We start from the raw sequence: 19,272 nt of genomic DNA on the forward strand, positions 1-19,272 counted from the left end.
CCCTGGTCTGAATAGCACCCATAGTTCGAGAAGGATACAAAATAGTGTTTCCCCTTTTTTGAAATCCCCCCACTAAAAAACACACAAACCAAAGCTCTTGGGGATAAACCCAACCCAACCCAACTACAACTCATCACGCATCTTGTCTCCTTTGGGCCTCACGAGCCTGCCAATGAAGAGGATGGAGTTGGTTTTACTGTCCTTGATCATGAAGATGAAGGGGTGGTCAGCATAGAAGAGCTTGGGGTTCCTCATCTCCTCTCGGCCATAGATGTCAGCATCGTATGGGTTCCCTTCCGTGTCCCATTCCAGAGCAGCAGCATGGAAGACATTGGACAGGTAAAGATCTTTCTTGCCAGAGATCTTTGATAAGTCAGCCTTGGTTTTGTCAATGGCTTCTGTCAGACCCAGATCAGCCAAGTGTTTCTAGGAAAAGAGGTCAGAGATGACACAGTGCAACCCATTCCAGCCATGGTTACCCCAGCCCCCAGGTGACAGGCATACAGAGCCCATCATCCCATTATCTTCTCTCCCAACCCAAAGAACTCTCAAGTCCCAACTATTTTCTTTAAGGACCTCCTTTTACCTGAAGGTCGTGGCTGACTTCCAGGACAACTTTAGGCAGTGAGATGGCCACTGATCTCTTCTTCATCTTGCCAGCCCAGGTCTTCAGCTGCTCCCTGTTCAGCAGCTTCTCAACCCTCTCCAGAGGCTCCACATGGTTGGGCATGATGAAGATCATGCTGGAGAGCTTGTGAGCCAGTGGCATCTCCACCACCTGGAGCTTCTCTGTCTCATCATCATAGTAATTGTAGAGACCTTGAAATCAGAAGCAGGAAATGGTGAGATGAGGAGCAGAAGCAAAGCTCCGCACAACCTTGGTGTGAATTCACCCTGGATCGGTAGGGAAGCGAGCGTGAACACTGTTTTGGGAACTGGTCCACTGTTATTTGAGTTGGCAACAACTCCAAACTGCATCTCATTTGTGTGCTGAGCTGGGATTTACTCCTAACAGCCAAGCACCCAATAGTAAACATGGATTATCTCTGCCCACAGAGACACTGAGTCAGCAGAACAAGCACATCCAGTTTTGTCCTCTCACACTTACTACCCATAAGGAAAACAACACTGGAAGCAGTTGGTGGAAAACCAAGTAACAGAGCAGAAACCTTAACTCCTGTTGGTCTTGACACAGGGATGGAGGTCTGCAACTCACACTACCCATAAGGAAAACAGCATTGGAAGCAGTTGGTGGAAAACCAAGTAACAGAACAGAAACCTTAACTCCTGTTGGTCTTGACACAGGGATGGAGGTCTGCAACTCACCTGTACGGTGCATCATGGGGACCCCAACGGTGTAGGAACGGGACACCATGAAGCCACGGTTGTCCACCATCTTATGATGGAACTTCTCATCCCAGTGAGCTACAGGAGGGAGAAATTCAGCGTGTAAGAACAGGGAATGGGTGGTAGTTGCATGCACAGTCCCTAACTACTTGCTCTGAAAGAGAACATGCCACCAGTGCATGCAGGACTTGGGCTGCTCTCTGTTGCCTTAGGTTCTGGGTCACTTAGATCAGGAATAGAAGGTAGAACTCACGCTTGAAGAACATGGCATTGACAATGAGGGCTCCATCAGTCTTCTCCACATCCTTGGTGACCTCTGGGAGCTTCCCATCCGTGGTCTGGGCTGCCCACTCATTAATGGATTTCAGGGCGCTCCTCTTGTCTCGGAAGTTGATCTTGGAGTGCTCGTAGTTGTAGTGTTTCTTGCTGTTCTTCACAAAGTCATCAGCAAAGGTGATGGAGGCCGGGCCATACAAGCGGTTCCCGATCTTCCAGGTGACATTCCGGGCTGTGCTGTTGCTCACCTCATTCAGGAGCTCGGATAACCCACTGTGGACATAGTCATCGTTGAGCTTGTCCGCACTGAGCACCGCCTTGGCTTGGGATGCAGTTGTGGCCTTGCCCCCAAGAGACACGAGGCCAAGGGAAGAGGCCACGACCACGGGGGACAGGAGGATGTTCTCCATGTCCTTGTCCTTCGCCATGGCATGGTAGAGGTTGAAGGCCAGAGTGGTGCTGCGGTCAGCCAGTGTTGTTGCCTTGTCGCTCAGCTTCCTGTCCTCCGAGGGCACGGCAGCAGCGAGGCCGCAGAGAGCAAGGACCAGGATAATCCACATGGCTTCAGCAGCACCCGACGCCTCTGAGGACCTGCTGGGCAAGAAGAGCTCCTGGTCAGCACAATTCAAGCCCTTCCTGAGCATTCAGAGGCTCTTCCAGTCCAACCCACAGTGATAGCCAGAGCATCTGCATCAACGCTTCACTTGGGGTGCAACCACCCCAAGTCCACACTGGGCTTTCCCCATAGCAACAGTTAACCTAAAAGAGTGCAGGCTGTGCCCTCGCATGCACAGCCCATGTGTTTTGAATGAAAGCTTCATTTTTAGGCAATCTGACTCTATTACTATATCTTCATGGGCAGTAAAGGATTTAAAGAGGGGCAAGGGAAAGGAAGGAACGGGTCTGATATGGTCTTGATAGGCCAAGGGGAATGGCTTGAACCTGCCAGAGGGGAGACTGAGCTGAGCTCTTAGGCAGAAGCTCTTCCCTATGAGGGTGCTGAGGCGCTGGCACAGGGTGCCCAGAGAAGCTGTGGCTGCCCCATCCGTGGCAGTGTTCAAGGCCAGGTTGGACACAGGGCTTGGAGCAAGCTGCTCCAGTGGAGGGGGTCCCTGCCGTGGCAGGGGTTGGAGCTGGAGGAGCTTTAAGCTCCCTTCAACCCAAACTAGTCTGGGATTGTCCCAACAGTAGCAAGTCAAACCTTTGTCCTGGTCAGAAGCTAGAATTGGGGTGTTTCTGCTGGCCAGGACCACACAGCACAGTGCGGCCCCTGAGGCCAGGGGCTACTGTGGTCAGTGTACAGCAGGGGTTCTCCTCTTTGGGGACCTGAGCTCGGTACCCAAAGTACTCAGCTTTCTAGACACTAGATGGAGCACATGAGCTTCCACCAAGCTAAGGCAGAGGGGGGCCTTGAGACGCTCCAACACTGTACGGTCAGCTCTGTCCCACTAAGTTTTGCCTGTACAGCTGCAAAGGAGGCACTGGGACAGCTGAATGGGGTGGACCCCTCCTTTCCCCCAGCAGAGCCCCATCTCTATACGTTCATGCATTAGGTTGATGCATCTTACCACAACACATGTGCTCCATCCCTGTGAGGGCTCAGAGCTACAGCTTCATAGAATCATAGAACTGTTTGTGTTGGAAGGGACCTTAAAGCTCCTCCAGCTCCAACCCCTGCCATGGGCAGGGACCCCTTCCACTGGAGCAGCTTGCTCCAAGCCCCTGTGTCCAACCTGGCCTTGAGCACTGCCAGGGATGGAGCATTCACAACATCCTTGGGAACCAGTTCTAGTGCCTTAAATCCAACCTGAACTTCCCCTGTTTCAGTCTGAACCCATCACCCCTTGTCCTATCGCTGCAGTCCCTGATGAAGAGTCCCTCTCCAGCATCCTTGCAGCCCCCTTCACACACTGGAAGCTGCTCTGAGGTCTCCACGCAGCTTCTCTTCTCCAGGCTCAACAGCCCCAATGTTCTCAGCCTGGCTCCATACAGGAGCCGCTCCAGCCCCTGAGCATCCTTGTGGCCTCCTCTGCACTTGCTCCAATGGGAGCTTCGATGATCTCCACAGTGACCAGTCCCAAATGCCATGTCCGAAAGCTCTCTGGAGCTCCCACCGCTTACCTCCAAGGCTGTAACGCATCCCCATTCCTTCCCTCCCTCCACCCTGCTCACAGCAAACCTTCCCCACAGCAGCTCCTGACGGGTTAAATCCCTCCTCCATTCCCAAAGGGAGCCTTTGGGTGACCTTCTCCTCCCACAGACTGCCTCCGACCCAAGGCTATGGTGAGCTCTCACTCCTTGCTCCTCTCCTCCCACCCTGCTCCAGCCTGCCTTCTGCATGCAGGGACACGAACGGGCTGTCCCGGGGCAGCTTCAGGGTTAACGGCAAGAGAGGAAGCGAAGGGCCCTCTGGGATTACATATGGAAGGAAACACGCAGGCAGCCTGAAGGAACCCGAGTGCGCAGTTGCACCAGGGACCCTTTGCCAGAGCAGGGATTATGTATCCTCAGAGATTCATATCCTAAACTCCTTTTAGGAGCAAGCCGTCTAGCGAAGGGAAGAGCCCTCCCGGCTACTGAAGAGCAGAGATTTGTGCAACAGGCTCAAAGCTGCACTTTTAAGGTGCAGAATAAGCACTTCAAGGTTTTTCTTTGGTCTTTTTTTCTTTCTAAGGATACCTTGGAACTGTTTCCTAATGAAGCCAACGTTTGCCTTTTTCATTCTGAAAGAGAACAGATACATGGAGTAGTTCCCATTCGGAATGGGCAGCCCACAGCGCTTCCATCCTCAGCTTAAGAAGGGTTCATTACTTCAGAGACCAGCCCGAAATGGGTGATGCAGTGCAGTGGCACCAAGAGGAATGCTGCCCATCCTTGGGTTATGGCTGGGATTAGCACTGGATCCATTACCCAGGCTGGAAATGGGGGGAATGCACAGCCGATAACACCCTCTGGAGTGCGTGCAGCCCAGCCCCCGGATGGGACGCCCTGTGCCAACGTGGCATTCCAAAGACCTCCTTAGGATGTCAGGGACTTGCTCTGCTGGTGGGATTCGGAGGGGGCATCGCCCATGGCAGCCACCCGGAGGCACAAACCCCTGCGAGGGCTGTGTTTCACCCATGCCCAGGATGGAGCAATGCGTGCAAGAGAGCAAAAGGCCATTCCCGTGTCAGCAGAGGGATGCGACACTTTAAGGCAGGCAAAGGCCAGCACTGGTCTTGCAGGGAGGCTGCAATGAGCTCTTATCATGTGCTGGGCTGGTGGCCAGGGTCCCGGAGGCTCCCAGGCTGAGCTGTAACCGGAGCCGGAGCCGTCCTCCAACCAGGAATGCTCTGGGACCCTTTGGACCAAGCCAGCGCTTCCTTCATCTCCTTCTTCACCTTTCAAAAGCTTCTCCAGGGTGCAGCCTCTGCAGCCCTCTCTAACCACATAAAGATGGTGATGGGGGGGTGTCTTTTAATGCCTTTTCACTAAATACACCCAGTTTGTAGGGCAGCCTGTCCCCTACCCCCCTAACTCCAATACAACCTACCCGCGATGCACCCCTATGCAATCACACCCCATACACACACAACCTCCCTGCCCCATGGGAGCAGACAGGACCCCAAAGTGACCCCATCCCGCTGCAATCACTGCTTGGCCACATCCCTGCCTGAGCATCACCCGTACCCCAGGGTACCCCCATTCTCTCACCTGCGGGCTGGGGCGCTGCCCTGCGCGGCTCCCTGTGCACCTCCGGGTCCCGCGGACTGGGGTATATAAGGGGTCGGGAAGAAACTTCTGGAAAGTTGGGAAAAGCCTCTTCAAAAGCGCTCCGGGAGGAAGGGGAGGATCGGATTGAGGACCCGGGCCAAGAGCCAATGGCGGGGAGCCGCGGCGAGGAGGGGGGGCTGCGGGACGCGCGGTCCTGCTGCCCGCCCGCCCGGGCGGAGCTGAACGGGGACGGGAGCGGCGTTCCTGAGATAAAGCCGTGTTTGTGCGGGGCTGTGGGCCCCGTTATCAGCATCTTGTTGTTGTTGCATCCGAGGGCTGGAGCAGCTCTGCTCTGGAGCCAGGCTGAGAGAGCTGGGCTGGGGCAGCCTGGAGAAGAGAAGGCTCCTGAAGGGGAGACCTTAGAGCAGCTCCAGTGCCTAAAGGGGCTGCAGGAAAGCTGGAGAGGGGCTTGGGACAAGGGCCTGTAGGGCCAGGCCAAGGGGAATGGCTTGAACCTGCCCGAGGGGAGACTGAGCTGAGCTCTTAGGCAGAAGCTCTTCCCTGTGAGGGTGCTGAGGCGCGGGCACAGGGTGCCCAGAGAAGCTGTGGCTGCCCCATCCCTGGCAGTGCTCAAGGCCAGGTTGGACACAGGGGCTTGGAGCAAGCTGCTCCAGTAGAAGGTGTCCCTGCCCATGGCCGGGGTTGGAGCTGGGTGAGCTTTAAGGTCCTTTCATTCCAAACCAGTCTGGGATTCTATGGACATCACCCTGCTCCCAGCACCTCCTGCAGGTGCCTGGTTGTTGGCACAGGAGGGGGGTGATCTGTGCCAGAGCAGTCACAGGCAGCAAATAACACTCCCACCTGATTCAAACCACATCTTCCCATCTCTCAGATGCTCCTGATTCAGTGATACCCTAGAGGACCTGCAGTCATCGAATCAGAATGGTTTGGGTTATAAGGTACCTTCAGAGCTCATCTAGTCCAACCCCTTGCAATGAGCAGGGACATCTTCAACTGGCTCAGGTTGCCCAGATGCTTTGCTGTGATCTGATATCCAAGTTACCAGCAGCTGGGGGCCTTCCTCATATTACTGTATCCCCAGAGGCTGCTTTTCCATCCCTCTCTCCATGTGCATTAACACCCACTTCTCCTTTTCCCCATCAGCTGTGCTGAGGGGTCAATGAGCATCTTCCCCACCACATCTTCCCTAATTCCACATTTTCCCCTGTGCTTCACGCATGCAATGAGCAGGTCACTTACTTACACTCTGTTCTCCACTGTATCATAACACAGTGGCACAGTCCTGCCTGGCAAATCAGGCAGTTTAGAAAGGCATTAGGGCAGCAAACCCAGCCCCAAAGTGATGCTGAAGGAGTTAAATGCTCATGCAGACTGCCTGGCTGAGAGCTTACAGCAAAGTATGTGCCATAGAGAGTTTCTGTGCTGAGTCACAAGTCCTGAGCACCACTCGCATTTAACCCTGGCACATTTTAAGCCAGCATGGGATATTTCTGATGGCAGTCTGGGATGCAGAGGTCATCTAGATCCTGCCCATTAGATAAGCACCATCCTCATTGATGGTTATGTTAGCAGGATGCTGCAGCATTGTGTTTGCCTGATGTTTATGTCTTCCCTTGCTTCTAATCACCATGTAATCTCATTCACCCTTCCTCATACTTTGGCTCTCCAAGTTTCCCCACTTGCCTTGGAAGACAGGTACCAGCAGGTTACTACCTCTTGTTGCTATATAGAAACCAGCACCTGGCTTGGGATATTCTGTCCTTAAACCTGGGTTCTTGTCTTGTGAGCACCTTCCATCAGGATCATCTCATCTCTCCACTCTCCATTCTCCCACACAACTCCAGTCCACTCATTCTAGAAGATGGCATCAAAAAGGGACATCTTCCTCCTGCCTGAACCATTCAGATGATGCCAGCTGAGTAGAGACTCCATCAAGGAGAGGCCTCTAACCAGAGTTTTCCACCAGCTGCAAGACACCAGCTCCCCAGCACCCAAACAGCAGCACAGAGTGTGTGCTTGTGTGTGTGTTCCTGTGCTGGTTTCACTCACAGCACGGTTTGCAGCACTGAGACCTTGATAACAGCAGGAGCAGATAACGGGAGGTTTGTTCTGCTCACTGGGTGTTCCATCCTGGCTGGGAGAAGGATTATCCCATCCAACCATTCCCCACAGCCCCGCATCCAGCTCTGGGGCAGGAGCACAGGAGGGATGTGGAGCTGTTGGGGTGAGTCCAGAGGAGGCCATGGAGATGCTGTGAGGGTCCTGAAGGGGAGACCTTAGAGCAGCTCCAAAGGGGCTTCAGGAAAGCAGGAGAGGGGTCTGGGACAAGGGCCTGTAGGGCCAGGACAATGGGAATGTTTCCAGCTGGCATCTTCCCTGGGCATTCTGCATTCAGGCAGGCACCTGATGCTGCAGTCTTTAATGGTAATGTGCCTGATGGCCTCAGAACCCCGATGTTCAGGGATTTGCTTCCATCTGGGAGTGATTCAGTGCGAAGGAGAGGTTAAAGTACCTTAAGCATCGTATTTTGTGTGTATTTGCAGCACTTTCCCATCTTTATATGTACATAAATGATCAGAACGTGGTCTCAGGGGTTTAACAGCACATTTGGTGCTTTATTACTACATTGCCACAGTATAAAAGTGAATTTGCTGATGGCGAGCAGTCAATACCCGCTGACATCTCACTGTTGTGGACCAGAGCTGAGGAATGAGAAAAGCTCCTTTAAATTCCAGCCTCACTGGTTTCCATTGCCAAGCTCTGCCTTGCTCCACCTTCAAACCCTTCCCTGTAACTACTTCCCATGTAAGATTCCTTTCTCTTCCTATCAATGATATAAACTCTTAAGCTTTCACTCTCCATGTCTTTCGATGCCTCCCAGCACCAAACCCCTTTGGCACAGGGCTCTGTGCTTCAGTCCTTTAAATGGCTCCATCTCAAACCCAGGAATTTGGAGTTGGATAAAAATAGTTCTTTGTGATTAAGCATTAGGATACTGCAGCTTTTGGCCTGATTTTTGAGTGTATATTCCCATTTCTTCCCTTCTATCACCAAACACCCCCCAGGGAACTCAATCCTCAGTGCATTGCTGCAGGTCAGCTGCAGTAAATCCACACTGATTTCGATGCAGGAAATGAGTGAATCCCCCCCAAACCCATCAGCAAACAGCTTCATCCGGACCGTAAAGATCTTTTTCCAGGGTAAAAGTGCTGGGAATGGGGCTGCTCTGCATTGGGGGGGGAGAGCTTAGCTGCTCCCGAGTGACTTGAAGTGCAATAGGGCTTTGCAGTTGCTCCCTGCCCCCACAGTGCCACGTCGGAGATGCTCCAGCAATGGGATGCGGGAAGAGGACCGGGAAGGGGGAGCGATGCTGGGAGTTGCCTCCTTCCGTCTGCACTGCTCCTGTAATGAGAGGGCCCGGCTGCCAAAAGACACATCCACTGCTCCAGCCCGGCTCCTCCCCTCAGCCGCCCACACTCGTGCATAGGGAAAGACTTGGATTTCTTTTGTTGGGAGCTATTTCCAGCGTGGTTTTGCTCCCTGGGGAGCTTTTGGGTTCGGGGGGGGGGAGTAGATCTATTGAGTTATAACGTACTTTGATTTAAATCCCCCCCAAACGTCGTTGGATGGGGCTTGGAGCAAGCTGCTCCAGTGGAGGGGGTCCCTGCCCATGGCAGGGGTTGGAGCTGGAGGAGCTTTAAGCTCCCTTCAACCCAAACCATTCCATGATTCCATGATCCCTGGGCAAACCAGACTGGGATTTGCAGCCTTGTCCCAGTGCTTGGGCCGGGTGTGTGGGAGCTGCTGGGGTGGAGGGCAGGGAGATCTGACTGGTGTTGGGGGTCCTACCGCCAGCTCCGTGCCCAGCTGTAAACCATCTGGATGTGCTGTTGTGGTTGTTTGGCTTGTCTGGTTTAAAGCATAGAGGGTTACTAATTCACTTGATTCTATATTAAGGGAGCAATTTCCTTCTACAGAGGCAAACCCTGCAGCCTAACAGGCTCTTTGGGCAGAACTCCTTAAGTACAAACTCCAGCAGCATCCCACATTCAGCCTTTCGGGTAGGCTGCAGTAGACCAGGACACTGACCCTCATTGGAATCCCAGCCTGGTTTGGGTTGGAAGGGACCTAAAAGCTCCTCCAGTCCCAACCCCTGCCATGGCCAGGGACACCTTCCACTATAGAGCAGGCTGCTCAGTGGCACTGTCATCTCTTAAGCTGCCAGGAAACAGCACTGGTGCAGGATTTCTGCTTCCCAGCATCAAGCGTGGTCTGTGGTAGCAATGGAGGCGATTTACAGAGCAGAGAAACTCCATCCCTGCTTGTACCTCTCAGCTTTAATGGGGCAGGGGGCTGAAGCTGCTCACTACATCCCTCACTTAGGAGCATGAAGCTCTCAGGAGCTCACTTTGAACCTGATCCCTGGTCTAAAGGACTTTAACCCAGTCCTTTCTCATGCAGTTGCATCCACAGGAGGCAGATGGATCCAATCTAAAAGGCAAATTAGACTAATTAGTTCCAGAAGGAGATACTGATGGGGAGGGACTCATCATCAGCAACTGCAGGGATAGGATAAGGGGTGATGGGTTCAAATGAAACAGGGGAAGGTCAGGTTGGAGATAAGGCAGAAGCTCTTCCCTGTGAGGGTGCTGAGGCGCTGGCACAGGGTGCCCAGAGAAGCTGTGGCTGCCCCATCCCTGGCAGTGCTCAAGGCCAGGTTGGACACAGGGGCTTGGAGCAAGCTGCTCCAGTGGAAGGGGTCCCTGCTTGTGGCAGGGGTTGGGGCTGGATGAGCTTTATGGTCCCTTCCAAACCGTTCCATCCCATCACCTTCTTCTTACCCAGTGAGCAGGGATGGACAGTGGAGGTGAACCGGTGTACGTCAGCTGGAGGGACCAGTCTGGGATCACCTCCCAGAGCCATGGGAAGAGCCACAGGAGCCAGCCAGCATCATGACTCTGGTCGCAGGTGAGTTGCCAATAGCAGTCAAACACCATGGCCTCACCTGCAGGCAAATCCCTTGTGTTGGATGAGGGGTTCTCCATGCAGAGCCAGTCAGACCTCACCTGGTTCTCTGGGTACCCACATGCAAAGGCCTTGGGGTGGATTCTGCTCCTCTGCTCAGCTCAGGGTTGATGCTTCAATCTTCCCTTTGCAGCATCCTCCTTTGCTGCTTGTTCAGCTCAAGGCCATCACCCCATCAAGGGTGATGATGTCTTTGCAGGCAGTGATTCAGGCAGAATCACAGCCCTTTTTCCCCATTCTGGCTTGCAGCCATGTCCGGGTCCCAATTTGGCGGGAGCAGCTTTGAATAGGCAGCACACAAAGGATGGCAATGAAGCTGAAAGGCTGAATGTCCCATGGATCCATGCCCTGGCCTGCTTGAGCTGCAGCAGCAGTGAGCCAAACTCATCTCTGCTGTTCCCAGAGCTGGGGATGCTGGTCCATGGCATTTTGGGCGGCCACAGGGTGGGTTTGTATACCCTAAAGGTGCAAATCCAGCCTTTGGATGCACAAACCCTCTGCCAAGCACTTTGCTTCTTCAGCAGGTGTGATGGAGGAGAGTAAGGAGCAGGGAAACACACTGTGATTGCTGTGGAAAGGGGGGAATTCTCCATCCGTGGTATCTGGCAGGTATGCTGTGATGCACCAACAAGGAAGGAAAGCTCAGTGAGGCCACGGCTTCAGCTTTCCCACAAGGCACAGAGCAGGGAGGCTCCCTTGATCCCAGTTTGTAATCCCTGCTTAATGCTCCCAGAGAAAAGTTCAAACTCCACAGGCTCTGCACAAGGCAGAGGGGGGGAATTCCTGTGGTGCTTTCGGGTGGAACGAATGACATCTGCATGGCCCTGGGGGAGATCCAGCGTGGGTGATGGGAGGTTGGATTGCAACCCCAGCATCCCGTATCCTACAGGGGCTGGGATATGGGGAGAGGAGAAGGGGTCCTTGTGGACAGGCAGCAGTTTGCCATCGGGTGTCCCCAGCATGAGAAGGACATGGAGCTGTTGGAGCAAGTGCAGAGGAGGCCATGAGGATGCTCAGGGGCTGGAGCAGCTCCTGTATGGAGCCAGGCTGAGAACATTGGGGCTGTTGAGCCTGGAGAAGAGAAGCTGCGTGGAGACCTCAGAGCAGCCTCCAGTGTCTGAAGGGGGCTACAAGGATGCTGGAGAGGGACTCTTCATTAGGGACTGCAGTGATAGGACAAGGGGTGATGGGTTCAGACTGAAACAGGGGAGATTTAGGTTGGATGTATTCTATGATACATCAGACAACAAGCTGGGAGGACCCACACAGCCACTGGGTCCCGTGCTCTTCCTGCACTGATACAGGAGCTCTGCTTTGGGGTCATGGCAAACCAATAGGACTCATGACTACAGGGAACCCTTTCCAGGCTGGCTGGGTGAGCTGCACGCTCCTCCCTCCTGCCTCACAGTGACTGGGACCATCTGGAGCTATCCTAAAGTCAAGTTAAAGAGAAAGGGAAGTGGTGACTTCTGCAGCCACGTCATCACCATGAACACCCAAGGTCACCTCAAGGGTAGGCTGCGAGAGCAGGGTGAGCCCAGGGATGCGGGATGTGGGATGCTGTAGCTTCAGTTTCCCCACTATAAGGAGCTGAGGCAGGCAGCAAGGAACATCCTGTTCGGAGTTTTTAACCCTTTATTACCATATATGAGCAGAGAAAGCCCAGGAATGGGCGATGGATCTGCTCAGCGTCATGCATGGAGCGAGGCTGCGAGGGGGAATCTCTGATGTCTCGTTAAAGCTGACCTTTCCTCCTCTGTGATGTTAAAGCTCTTCCTGGCTGCCTGCTACGGGGACTTTAAAGGGCTGAGCTCTCTGCCTCTCCTTTAAATTGAGTGGAAGCTGTCAGAGAGCTGAGAGAAGGAACAGAACCGCATCCCCTCCCACAGAGCAGGGCGTTTTGGCCTTCCCGTAAGGAAACGGGATGTAAAAGGAAACCATTCCTCTTGACGGAGCAGAAACGCCCCTAAAATGGTCCCTTTCTTGGAGAGAGATCCTCCTCCAGCCAATCTTCTGCTTCCAGCACAGAGCAGGGCAGGGGCGGGCAGTGGGGTGGGTTCAGCATGTGCTTATGGACATGTGTGTGCACGCATGTGCAGTCACACGTGTATGCAGCACACAGACCCCAGCGCCGCCTGCCTCACCCCTCGTAGCGGTGTTCCTCACTGCTGGAAATCATCCCCAAACTGGGGATGGGGATGGGATGCGGGAGCTCAGTGCAGGCCAAGGCTGGGGCTGAGGGGGTTCTGCTGTGGTTTGGGCTTTGGATGTGCTGGATGCAGGCAGGAAAGGAGGAGGGGAGAGCTGAGCCTGAGCACAGACACGAGGCACCGGGCACAGCTCCAATGGGACCGAATGGCATGTGCGTTTCTCATCACCCACGTGCTGAGGATGCGGAAGCCAAGGGATGCTGAGGAAGGGGCTTGGTGCCTCTTTGTCTTCCTCCTCTCCCAGAGGCAGCACAAAAGCTGATCAGAGACGTACAATAGGAGAAGGGGTTTCCTCCTTCCCCGTGGCCAGGGCTCTTGGTTGCTGATCCAACCACCTGCCTGTGCTCATCTGATGGGACTGAACCGGTTTCGTGCCTACATCTGGGTTGCTGCACCTTTGGTTGGGATGACACTGGTGAGGCACTGGAATAGGATAGGATGACTTGGTGAGGCACTGGAATGGGTTGCCCAAGGAGGTTGTGAATGCTCCATCCCTGGCAGTGTTCAAGGCCAGGTTGGACAGAGCCTTGGGTGCCATGGTTTAGTGTGAGGTGTCCCTGCCCATGGCAGGGGGGTTGGAACTGGATGAGCTTAAGGTCCTTTCCAACCCTAACTATTGATTCTATGACACACGGGGGGCAAATGGCACACGGGTCAGGTCCCTTCACATGGGTCAAAACTGGGTCCAGGACCGTAGCCCTCATGGCAGTTCAGGATGTGTCCAGTCTCCAAGGCCAGGGGACTCATAGGATCATTGGATCCCAGGTTGGAGGGACCTCAAGCATCATCTGCTGCAACCTTTCCATGCAAGGCATGACCCAGACTGGATGCCCAGCAGCCTGTGCAGCCCAATCTTAACAGTGTCCAACACTGGGGAGTCACCACTGCCCTGGGGACATTATTCCAATGACTGCTTGGCTCTCATTGGGAGCAACTTCCCTCTTGTGTCCAGTGGGAATGTCCCCAGCAGTAACTTGTACCCATCACCCCTTGGCTTCTCCTTTGTCAAAAGGGAGTCTCCATCCTTACAGCCATCCTTTAACTCCTGGCCCATGAGGATGAGGTCCCCCTGAGCCTCCTTTTCAGGGGAGGATTGAGCACTGCTGGGGACAAGGAGGAGACACTTGAGGGTTTCTTTGCTCCCTGTGTCACACTCAATTGAGAGCCCCCCAGTTGAGCTGCATTTGGCTTTTCCAAGCTTTTTTGGTCCTTTTTTAGCAACTTTAGTGCCACTTCCGATGTGTGATGGGTACATGGGATCACACAAAGTGTTTCATACGTTTAACCATGTGTTTCTGCATGTTTGAACTTCCTTCATCCCAGATTACTCATTCTGCATGCAGAACCATTAGCAAAAAAGGGATGACTTTTATACATCCCGATGCATCAAACCCCACTTACTGCGCCAGCAGGGAGCTGCAGGATGTGTTTTCCAGCTCCTGTATGGATTCGCAGTGAAAACTTGGCAGGAAAGAGGTGGAAAGCAGGATTGATGGAGAGTGCAGGGAGCCCACATGATGCAACCCTGACGCATTCTTGCGGAGCGATGCCTGCTAGTGTCATCTTTACAAGGGCCAGAGCATCCAGATGTCAACGGCCTGCATCCCTCCACACATGAAAGTCTTTTCCAGGGTCAGATATCCAGCCTGCCCAGAGTGCTGCCATGGCAGGAGGGCTGGAAAACTGGATGAGCTTTAAGGTCCTTTCCAACCCAACCTCTTCAGTGATTCTATTGTAGAGCACATTCGTGCTCCAGGAGGAATTATGTTCATTTGAGAAGCAAAAGCCACTCTTAGAGTTCCGTTTTCCTTCTTTTATAACCCACAGGGAGGAAAGCTGTTAATCATCCAATGAACTTTCCTCTATTTCCCATTTTGGAATTAACCATAGGGATGTAGGGTAAAGTCTAGTCTAGAAAGGTTTTTATTCCTGGTCTTCCCATATAGGTCTAACAGCTCACAGAAGTATTTAGTTGTGAGCATAGTCAGGCATTCAGGAGATGTCTGTGGCTGCACTGCTGCAGTAAGAACAGCAAATAAGGGTCCTGGAGCAGGGGAAGCTCCGTAGCTGTTCCATGGGAGATGGCCGTGGTGATGCAGGGCTCAGCATCCGGGAGCTGAGTCACACGAGGGAAGATCTGACTCATCCCACCTGCAGGTGTCCAAGTGTTTGTGATCAGAAGGAAGTTGTGGATGCTCCATCCCTGGCAGTGCTCAAGGCCAGGTTGGACACAGGGGCTTGGAGCAAGCTGCTCCAGTGGAAGGGGTCCCTGCTCATAGCAAGGGATGGAACTGGAGCTTTAAGGTCCCTTCAGCCCAAACCATTCCATGGATCCAAGCATTTGATGAAGTTGTGCAAGGCCGATGGATCTGGTTTAAGACTTGGGGAAACTGAGGCACAGAGAGCAAGTCGGGGGCAGAGCCACAGCCAGGCATCCTGCACCACTGGTTTGTGCTGCATTCCCTCTCCTGAATGATGCTGAGCACTTCCTAGGGGTTCATAGAGGCATCTTCTCACTCCCTGGACAGATAATCTGCCTGCAGGGCTGGTACCCAGGATGTTGGGCTGCTCTTTGCCACTTGTGCTAAGCAACCCTGTGACTACCCCAGCTCAAATCTCACCCAACAGAGATGGATCTCATGGCCAGGCAGGCTTTGTGGTCCTCACAACCCCAAAACAGCCCTCTCTATCCTTGTCTCCTCTCCCGGTTTCTGGCTATTGTGTTATAAACCCCATGCAGGAACAGGCTCTTGCTTTGTGTCTGTGTAGCCCCTTGCAGCACAGGACCATGATCAATGGTCTTTTGGGCATCCTTCTCCAATGGCGATGCCTGCGTTTTGTTGTAGCCAAGGCACTGATTCCCACAGTGGGAGGAGATGCACAAACTGCCTCTCTTTGCACCTCCAGCTATAGGGCTGCCCAAAGGCAGTCCCTGCTCTCAGCCCAGCACACAGCATTAAGCATCTCTTGTGCAGCACCCAGGGCCTGACAGGCTGGAGGAGGCATCGGTGCTGATGGATTTGGGTTTGCACACAAGGTCTCTTGTTCAGCCTGGGGCAGAGGTGGTTGGTGTGGGAGAGGTGGGGTAGGAGGGTTAGCTGAATGAGGAGCCTTGTTTCATCCCTTCAGGGAATGCTGGATCTTTACCAGCCATGCACAGCTTGGATGCAGTCCTTAAAACCATCTGTACTTGTGGACTCTTGGCTTTGACAACAAGACCCGCATCTCCATGCGCTCACTCCTACTTTGGTACCCAGGGGGATGCTGTGCTTAGAAAGACATGTGTGAATCGAAGCCTTACCGATGCCCTTCTCCTGCATGGATCTGGCTCAGCCCCATCCAGTTGGGGTTTATTTCAAGCTCCTTTGCTGCCTGAACATAGCAAAGAAGCAGCAAGGAATGAAAGGCAGCTCCTGAGCTTTGAATAGGTCAGGACTATCAAGGGTTGCAGTTTACTTAAAGGGAAACCCTCATATCCTAAACTCCCAAGGCCACAGGTTGGGTTTGGCCATACCCAGCTGTGGTTATTGTTGACTGGTTTCCACTGGCAAAGCCATGTGCTGGCCACACAAAAGCATGGAGAAACTGTAATTTGCACATTGTATAATATGTAAAGAAGCCAAATTCGCTGCCAGGTGGAGAGAGACGGCTGGGAGACCTCCAGATCCCAAATCCCAGTTTCTGTTCAAGCCCAAAAGTGGTTCCTGCCCCAGCAGCCTCCTTTGGTGAGCATTAACCTTCCAAACAAGCATTTCCTTCATGGTCCTCCTCTAGGAGAACTCCTGGCACCTCTTCAGACACACAGCATCTATGTGGAAAATCCCACTGACATGGGAATCTGTTCTCAGTGGACACACTCATGGTGAGGGTTTGCAGAGCAAAATGCATTTGGTGTCTCCTGTTCACTGTTCATGAACAGCCTCCAATGCCACATCTCCAGGGAAGAGCTTCTGCCTAAGAGCTCAGCTCAGCCTCCCCTCGGGCAGGTTCAAGCCATTCCCCTTGGCCTGTCCCTACAGGCCCTTGTCCCAAGCCCCTCTCCAGCTTCCCTGCAGCCCCTTTAGGCACTGGAGCTGCTCTAAGGTCTCCCCTTCAGGAGCCTTCCCTTCTCCAGGCTGCCCCAGCCCAGCTCTCTCAGCCTGGCTCCAGAGCAGAGCTGCTCCAGCCCTCGCAGCAGCTCCATGGCCTCCTCTGGTCACAAGATCATGGCCCTTGGGATGGGCCCAGCCTCATCTCTGGGGCTCTGAACCCATGGGGGGGTTGATGGGGGCTCCTCACTGATCTGAAGCTAAGACTGATGAGGTTGGCAGGTGTTGGATGATGGGCATGGAGGGAGCTGTTTTCTCCTCCTTCCCCTGCAAGCCAGGGGGGCACCACAGTGCTGTAAGTGTTGGTGGCCTCAATGGCATCTGCAGAGCATCATCACCCTACACAATGCATGTGGCTTCCAAAACAAAGCATGAGATATTTCCTATGTGTCCATGGTTTAGGCTACGTGGAGACCTCAGAGCAGCTTCCAGTGTCTGAAGGGGGCCTATAGGGATGCTGGGAGGGACTCTTCATTAGAGACTGCAGTGATAGGACAAGGGGTGATGGGTTCAGACTGAAACAGGGGAAGTTTAGATTGGAGATAAGGAGGAAGTTCTTTACTGTGAGGGTGGTGAGGCACTGGAATGGGTTGCCCAGGGAAGCTGTGAATGCTCCATCCCTGGCAGTGTTCAAGGCCAGGCTGGACAGAGCCTTGGGTGCCATGGTTTAGTGTGAGGTGTCCCTGCCCATGGCAGGGGGTTGGAACTGGATGATCTTAAGGTCCTTTCCAACCCAAACCATTCTATGATTCTATGATTCTATGGTGGGAAGGGTGACCTGCTATAAGTGGAGCTCTATTGATGGAGAGGGAGGTGCACAAACCCATTGCAACGTTACAGGCAGGGCTTGGGGAGAAGGGGAGTTTATGCCCCCAGGTCATTCCAGGAGATGGAGTTCATTGTTCACTGGGGACAAGTGAAGTCAGACGGGGTGGTTTCCTTGCCAAAGGAGAAATCCACAGTCCCCAATTTGAAGGAAACATTTTGGGCCTGTATTTGCTTCATTCTTCTGCAGTGATAAGAGGGTTTAATGGAGCCTTGGTGACCGTGTTCAGACAAAGCAGCATAAAACAGATGAAAGAGATGGAAACAAACTCCCCCATCCAGTTTTCAAGCACATCCCAACTTCAGGGCTATCATCAGTCCCTGTGGCAGCACCTACCCTGGGGAACTAACTGTTTAACCATGATTTTCTCCCTAATGGCAGCTCGTAGAACAATTGGATCTGCTGGGGGCAATGTGGGAGGCATCGCGAATCCACTGAGTCACCATCACCTACCTCTGAACCAAGCAATTCCCCATTACCGCAATGGGGATGGGAGGATGAGGCACGGTGCTTGCAGGAGGGTCTGCGGGCACTAAGGAAGGGGCTATCAAGTGGGAGGTGGGTCACTGGGTGGGGAGATACCCAGAAAGCCCTGCAGGAACCATCTTGGGTACCACAGAGCTGATGGAGAGCGGTGCAAAAGCCTTGTGGGCATGGGAAGAGCCGGGCATCACGGCACCATGTGATAGTGATGGTACAAGGGGGAATGGCTTGAACCTGCCAGAGGGGAGACTGAGCTGAGCTCTTAGGCAGAAGCTCTTCCCTGTGAGGGTGCTGAGGCGCTGGCACAGGGTGCCCAGAGAAGCTGTGGCTGCCCCATCCCTGGCAGTGCTCAAGGCCAGGTTGGACACAGGGGCTTGGAGCAAGCTGCTCCAGTGGAAGGGGTCCCTGGAGTTTGGGTTCCAACCCAAACTATTCCATGATGCTGTGGTTCTGTGACCCCAGGATATGCTCTCCAGCAAGTCCCATAGGGCCTCTTTACCTGTGTTTCCCCATTAGCTGGAGAACCCCAGTGCTCTTGCTTAAGATAAAGAGAACATTGCGTGCTTTGGTGTCACCGCTGCATCATCACTGTCCTCAGGGGTCAGGTCAGTTAAAAGCCTCCCCCAGCCTTTCTCTTGGCCATCACAGCCCCAATCCCACGCCCTGAATCCTGCTCTGGGAATACACTCCTGGCTGCGTGTGGCTGCAGCTGACAGCTTCCCATGCTTCAAGGAGTGCCATAAAGCCTCAGGAACCAGCACAATCCCTGTGCTGCTGCCCCTGAGCTCCCGCTGACCCCTGCTGGAGCTGGTGCCTGCGCTTGGGAGAACAGTTTTCCTTAGGAGAACGCTCCAGGCTCTGAGTGTCTCCATGGGAAAAGCTGCGCCAAGGCGGAAATAGAGGGGTTTAAAAATAGCAGAGACAGAGGAGATGGGCTGGGGAGACTCAGCATAGAGATGGGGACATAGAGACCGAGTTAGCGCAGTGCAGCACTGATTCACACCGTGTTTGTATATGGGGGGTGAGACCCCAGCCCTGGGCAGGGCTTTCCCCCGCACACACTCCCCCCATGCCCATGGCACTGCTGCCTCTGTCCCGAGGGCTTCCCTATGGAGCACGGCTCGCACCCGGCATCCCCGTTCTGCTCCCACCCCAGCGCATCCCGGTCCCTGCGTGCGGAGCTCGGGGCTGCAGGACCCCCCCTGCCGTGCCCTGGGGCTGCGGGAGCCGGGAGCCGCTGCCCTGCGCTGGGGGCCGGGCCCCGCTCCGTGTCCTGGGCTCGCTGCTCCCTCCCCTGCCCGGC

General features: G+C 53.9%; 1 protein-coding gene across 1 annotated transcript; it reads right to left on the reverse strand.

The window, feature by feature from the left end:
• Window positions 1-42: 42 nt before the first annotated feature.
• On the reverse strand, window positions 43-5,473 carry SERPINH1 (serpin family H member 1). The gene is made up of 5 exons (XM_061351415.1): window positions 5,317-5,473; window positions 1,601-2,214; window positions 1,327-1,425; window positions 587-819; window positions 43-426 (listed from the first exon to the last, which is right to left on the reverse strand). Exons 2-5 carry the CDS (start codon window positions 2,181-2,183, stop codon window positions 124-126), a joined length of 1,218 nt encoding a protein of 405 aa, XP_061207399.1. The 5' UTR covers window positions 2,184-2,214; window positions 5,317-5,473; the 3' UTR covers window positions 43-123.
• Between the last annotated feature and the right edge of the window lie 13,799 nt (window positions 5,474-19,272).

Source organism: Neopsephotus bourkii, unplaced genomic scaffold, assembly GCF_033783945.1.
Source record: "Neopsephotus bourkii isolate Nb327-2 ecotype Australia unplaced genomic scaffold, CSIRO-AGI_Nbou_v1 NB_580, whole genome shotgun sequence".
Taxonomy (NCBI): Eukaryota; Metazoa; Chordata; class Aves; order Psittaciformes; family Psittacidae; genus Neopsephotus; species Neopsephotus bourkii.

Coding starts and splice junctions, on each gene's coding strand:
- SERPINH1 (XM_061351415.1), bottom strand. CDS start 2,183: ATGTGGATTATCCTGGTCCTTGCTCTCTGCGGCCTCGCTGCTGCCGTG. Junction 820..1,326: donor CCCCATGATGCACCGTACAG/GTGAGTTGCAGA, acceptor TCTGATTTCAAG/GTCTCTACAATTACTATGAT. Junction 427..586: donor AAGTCAGCCACGACCTTCAG/GTAAAAGGAGGT, acceptor CTCTTTTCCTAG/AAACACTTGGCTGATCTGGG.